The sequence below is a fragment of the Chiloscyllium plagiosum genome, chromosome 22, assembly GCF_004010195.1.
Source record: "Chiloscyllium plagiosum isolate BGI_BamShark_2017 chromosome 22, ASM401019v2, whole genome shotgun sequence".
NCBI lineage: Eukaryota > Metazoa > Chordata > Chondrichthyes > Orectolobiformes > Hemiscylliidae > Chiloscyllium > Chiloscyllium plagiosum.
This window is the reverse complement of record NC_057731.1, coordinates 43,191,911-43,197,910: the sequence shown is the minus strand read 5'-3', so window position 1 is coordinate 43,197,910 and position 6,000 is coordinate 43,191,911. Positions and strand designations below refer to the sequence as shown.

The 6,000-nt window shown below is 42.4% G+C and overlaps 1 protein-coding gene across 1 annotated transcript in view; it reads left to right on the top strand.

Annotated features, from left to right (window-relative positions):
- The window catches only part of LOC122561259 (collagen alpha-1(XVII) chain-like), an 81,899-nt gene that overhangs the window by 66,115 nt on the left and 9,784 nt on the right, over positions 1-6,000 (top strand). Inside the window, exons 49-52 of the mRNA XM_043712885.1 lie at positions 157-285; positions 624-758; positions 1,913-2,017; positions 5,635-5,748. Of these exons, the coding sequence (XP_043568820.1) occupies positions 157-285; positions 624-758; positions 1,913-2,017; positions 5,635-5,748 (483 nt within the window). The remainder of the gene's footprint in view (positions 1-156; positions 286-623; positions 759-1,912; positions 2,018-5,634; positions 5,749-6,000) is intronic.

Genomic DNA, 6,000 nt, shown 5'->3' with positions numbered 1-6,000 from the left:
CCAGGACCTCCCACTCTCATTCTGACTCAATGATAAGCTGCTCATCCTGACACTTCGGATACTCTCTATGTAGAAACAGGTCACAGTTTTTGTAACTGTTGTTCTATGTTGAGTTTTCCATTTGTTTTGAACAATCTGTGATTTTATTTCCTTTAGCTGCTCCCTTTAGGCGGATCCTTGGACAGCCTGGACCTCCTGGGCCACGGGGTCTGCCAGGACCAGCTGGACCCCCTGGGCTTGGGGGTGGAAACTTCCGCATTGAAGATGTCGTTTCCTATATTCAAAGTAATTTCTTTTGTTATCTTTTTAAAAAATGTTTTCTTGAATCATGGTTGAGATTTGTCTTCCAGGTTTGACTGCCCCTGCCAGTTTGCAGTCCCCAGACGTGCAGGTGAGGTCACATAAGGGATCTCTCACAATTGGGGAGTACAGAGGCCTGCCACTGCTGAAGTAACACTGGGATATTCCTGAATCCGTGCAAAATAGATCAATTGTGGGCAGTGCTGTAAAATCTTCAGCCTTCAGATTTAAACAGTGGCTCTGAGAATTCTCATTCCTCCATTACATTTGTGTGAGTCCAGTATCTTCTCCACTAACTGCAATGCCTTTTTGTGAATCTCCAGACTCGGGTTATAGCATCGCAGGCCCTCAAGGACCTCCAGGACCACCAGGGCCTCCAGGATCACCAGGAACTGGAGGAGGTTTATATCCTGAAGATCGGCAGCAAATGAAGAGTGAGATTATTGAATACTTCTCAAGTAAGTGATAACCTCAGTTCCACTGGTCAAGGCTTCAGTTTAATTTTGAATATTCATACCTTGTATTTGCTGAGCCTTAAGACACTGAGGATTCCCATCTGGTTAGATCTGATATTGTGCCTGTGAAATCCAGTGGGAATGCAATGTAACTGGGGCTAAAGGCCAATCCTATGCCTGTGATGAGCATGTTCCAAGGAATTGGAGTTGAACCTGTTCTGACTTTAATAACCAGAGGTTGTTTAGCTCTGTTAGTTCATAACTGATTTATGACTCAGTGATGCTGAATGTGTGGGTTCAAACCTTGGACTGGTTGTGATTACCATGAAGATCCTGTCTTCTCAACCTTGTCCTTTGTCTGAGATGTGCTGATTCTCAGGTTAAACCCACCACGATTTGTCTCTCTCTTTCTAATGAGACTGGGACTATGGTGACTTTCAGTTTATAATAGAGATTGAGACTCTCACGTTCTCTGTTACTTATGCTGTTTGTTCTAAGGATGTCTGTGTGATAGAGCACATTCTATATTATCGTTCTAATTTAATCCCTTTGTGGATTTGTAGTAAATTCACAAATGTTACTGTCATGCGTCCTTTACACTTTGTGATAACCCCTTTAAGGCCCATTAGGAATCGCTAATCAATCTCCTTCTGGAGCTTGTTGAGCGTAGAATTGCCCCATTCTGGGCTAGGACTAGCTTATGTACACCATGAGTAGTGGCTCTGTTTTGGTGTTCAACAATAAATGATGTTCCCTTCCAGTCAGGCTTCCTGAATTATTACACATTTCAAAATTCAAAACAAGGGAAATACTGATTTTATTCATTCTCAAGATGTGGGCCTTCCTGGTTGGCAGGTACTTATTGTCCATTCCTAATTGCCCTGAAGAAGGCAGTGGTGAGCTGCCTCTTGATCCATGTGGTGAAGGTAATACTCTATTAAATCATCAGTGAAAAACACACCCTTTATATGCAGTGTGATACAGGTTTGGTATATCAAGAAATCCATCAGGAACTCTTGAGTGTTTGGTCCTGACTGTTTATGCTGCACTCAGTAGGATTAGGTGAACTACGGTGGGATCTCTCTGGGTTGGGACACTGGGTTGGATGACTGTACTTCTCTCTAGGTAGTTACTAACTAAGTCCCTCTGCTCTCCAGGTGATAGAATGAGACCATACATTACTGGACCAGCAGGACCCCCAGGACCTCCAGGACGCATTGTATATTCTGATGTAGCTCCACGCCTCGCTCAGTATATGAAAGGTAGGTCATTAACTGAGTCAGATTGCGGTATTTACCAGCAATATCTGCCTGATGCTAAATTGATTCTGAACATGTTCTTAAATTGTCCAAGTGTTTTATTTTTTAATTGTCATTAAATGATGACCAGAAACTTTACAATTCAGCAAGGCATAAGAAGCAAACACTTGGCCAGTTAACTTGTAACCTGTCATATCAAAAGTATGAGAATTTATTATTAAGGAGGTCATAGGAGACTCAGGCGACTAACTGTGTGGAGTTTGCACGTTCTCCCCGTGTTTGCGTGGGTTTCCTCTGGGTGCTCCGGTTTCCTCCCACAGTCCCAAGATGTGCAGGTCAGGTGAATTGGTCATGCTAAATTGTCCATAGTGTTAGGTAAGGGGTAAACGTAAGGGTATGGGTGGGTTGCGCTTCGGCGGGGCGGTGTGGACTTGTTGGGCCGAAGGGCCTGTTTCCACACTGTAGGTAATCTAATCTAATCTAATCTAATCTAATCTAATCTAATCTAATCTAATCTAATCTAATCTAGGTGAGCATTTAGAAAATCGTAATGTGACTTGTCAGTGACAGCACAGTTTTGGGAAAGGGAAATCATGTTTGACTATTTTATTAGTGTTCTTTGAGGAAGTAAAAAGCAATGTGTAATAAAGGGGAATCAGTAGATGTACTATACTTCTATTTCCAAGATGCATTTGGCAAGGAGTCACATCAAAGGCATGTAACAAAACAAGAGCTTGTTTTGTCGTTATAAGAGGGTAAGGTACTACATGGATCGAGGATTGGTTAGCAAATAGAAAGCAGAGAGTAGGTATAAATGGGTCATTTTTCAGTGACCAGGATATGTTGAGTGATCGCGCTATTCATGTTAGGGCTTCAGTTATTTACAGTTTGTATCAATGGCTTGCTTAAAGGGATTGAATTTGCTAACTTTGCTGATGATACAAATATAGTATGAAAAGTCAGCTGCAATTAAGACATAGGAGCCTGCAAAGGGAGAAGGATTGAATAAATGGGTGAGAAATAAAATGCCAGCTAGGATGTGGGAAATTTAGTAAACTGGTTCACTTTGCCAGGAAGAATAGAAAAGCAGCATGTTACTTAACTAGAAAGAGACCGAAGTACTCTGAGGTACAAACAGATCTGGGTGTGCTGGTACATGAATCATAAAACTTTAATACATTGCTGCAGTGAATGATTAAAAAGGCCAACTTATGTTGTTTATTCCAAAGGAAAATGTCATAAGGATCAGAATGTTTTGCTACAGTTGTACAGGACATTGGTGAGATTGCATCTCGAACACTGTAGAGTTTTAGTTCCCCAATTTAAGAAAGAATGTAAATGTATTTGAGGCAGTTTAGGGCAGGTTCACTTGACTGATAGCTGGGATGAGGGCAATACCTTATGAGGAAAGGTTGGACAGACAGGACCTCTTTCCATTTTTTTCTTCAGCAAATGAGTGGTGATTTACTAAGACAAATAAGCCAAAGGGGACTTGATAGGATAGGTTCTGAAAAGTACATTTAATTTAATAATTAGGGATTTACCATTTAAGACAGAAATGAAGAGGATTCTTTTCTCTCAGCTGACTTGGATGAAAGGACCGAATGATTAGTTGCTAAATTTCCTGATGATAGAAAAATAGGTAAGAAAGTAATTTGTGAAGACACAAGGTTGGGATCTTTGGAGCACACCTTTCAAGATGGATAGATGATTGAGTAACGTGGAAGTCAAAAGGTTTTTGGGGTTAGGCAGGAACGTAGAGTTGAGGCCACAGTCAGATCAGCATTGATTGTACTGAATTGTGGAACAGGGATGGGAAAAGCCCAGTCTTGCTCCAAATTCCTATGTTGTGTAATCAGTCCAGACATATTTTTTATTCATTCATGGAAAGAGTGGATTGACTTATGAAGGAAGGCTAGACAGGTTAGCCTTATATCTTCTGGAATTTAGAAATGTTGGAGGCAATTTAATTGAAACATACACAATCCTGAAGGGTCGAGAGTGTGGTGCTGGAAAAGCACAGCAGGTCAGGCAGCATCCGAGGAGCAGAAGAGTCGATGTTTCGGGCATAAGCCCTTCAGCAGGAATGAGGTTTGTGGAACCAATTGCCTGAGAGATAAATGGGAGCGGGGTGGGGCTGGGGGTAGGTGGCTGGGTCCATCATCAAATGTTCTTATGACTTCTTCATAATAGGTGTTATTCATGACATCCCTATCTAGCCAAAATGTCATCTGCTATATATAGCCTATGGGTATAGAAGAATGCTAGCCGTCACCATTGTGTCTACTAGTTGCAATGCAGTTCTACACTTCAAACATCTCCAATGTCAGTTCAGACATTTTTCTCTAAGAATCTCTCACTGCAACCCCCAGGTCATCTCCTTTGCCCTGAAGGTCTTCAGCCACATCCTTAAACAGACTTACTACCACAGCCACAACTCCTTCCTCAGTGCCTGCCTATGGAACCAACTGATCCCACATGGACTCTGAACCACATTCAGACCATCACAGTTTGGATCTAAACAGGACAACCAGTACAGACTACAAATTCAAAATCTCCAGCAACAATTTTCCTTCTGAATACTTCGCTCCACACTTGCAGCCATGCACTGCCACCTTATCTCTCTATAGTCAGCCCTGCCTCAACTGAGGACCATACAGTCTCAGAAAGAACATCTCCAGGACACCCGCACCAACCAATCCCACCATCCTGTAGCCGCACACTTCAACTCCCCCTCTTCTGCCAAGGACATGCAGGTCCTGGGTCTCCTCCATCGCCATTCCCTTACCACCCGATGCCTGGAGGAAGAAAGCTTCATTTTCCGCCTTGGGACCCTCCAACCATATGGCATCAATGTGGATTTCACCAGTTTCCTCATTTCCCCTCCCCCCACCTAACCCCAGTTCCAACCTTCCAGTCAGCTATCTACCCCTCAAACCCACCCCCCCTCCCATTTATCTCTCAGCCCCCAGCCCACAAACAAGCCTCATTCCTGATGAAGGGCTTAACAGGAAAGGATGACAGATTGCCTTCCCTAAAGGATATTAGTGAATCAGATGCATTTTTCAACAATTGGTTATATATTCATTATTCATTCTTGATTTTTACTGCTTTCAAATCTTAAAGCCATTCCACCTATGTCTCCAGAACACTAACCTGGGGCTTTCGAAAAGGAGTCCAGTGACTTTACCATTATCCCACCGCATTCTCCAGAACCAATCAACAAGAAATCCACAGTAAGAAAAACCACAGGCGATTCAGAAATGAAATCCAAGTTTCCAATGAGATGCCAGTTACTATCAATTTGTACATTAAAGGATTAGTATGTGATAATCACAAACTGATAGAGAATGGGAATCCCTTTGATTGATGGAGAATTTCAGCCTCACCTTGACTTGTTTGAGAATCAACTTTCAAATTTTTTGAAGCAAGATATTTTCAGTGCAATTTGACAACATTATGCACACAGCTTTACATAATCCACAATGTTTATCTATGAATGAACTTAAATGAACTACTTTGCTGTTGAGATCAGGAGATGGTGTCTGATTTTCACTGTGAATCCATTCACAGTGAGCGCAGCTTTACTCCAAACCCTGACCTAGTTCTTGCTGTTTCAGATAATGGGCTGATCGATACTCGCACCATCATCATTGGGGGTTCTGGACGTCACAGAGTATTCTGGCAAGATGGAACAGACAGAAATAAGACCGAACTGGAGGAGTACCTGAGAGGTAAGACCATATATTTGCATTGGTAGAGAATGTGTGTGTCCCACAGACTGAGTGTGTGTCTGTAAGGGAGATGCCGGGTGTGAAAGAGAGCAATAGTGTGAGCAGTGGAAATGGAAGAGTTTGAGAATAAGAAACATATGCAAATGGAGGAAGATGGGGTTGTTAAGGGGGCTGGGATGCAAGCAGAGATAGAATGGGAGAGAGAGGATGAAAAGGGATGCATTGGGAGTTGGGGATAAGTTGGTGATGGAT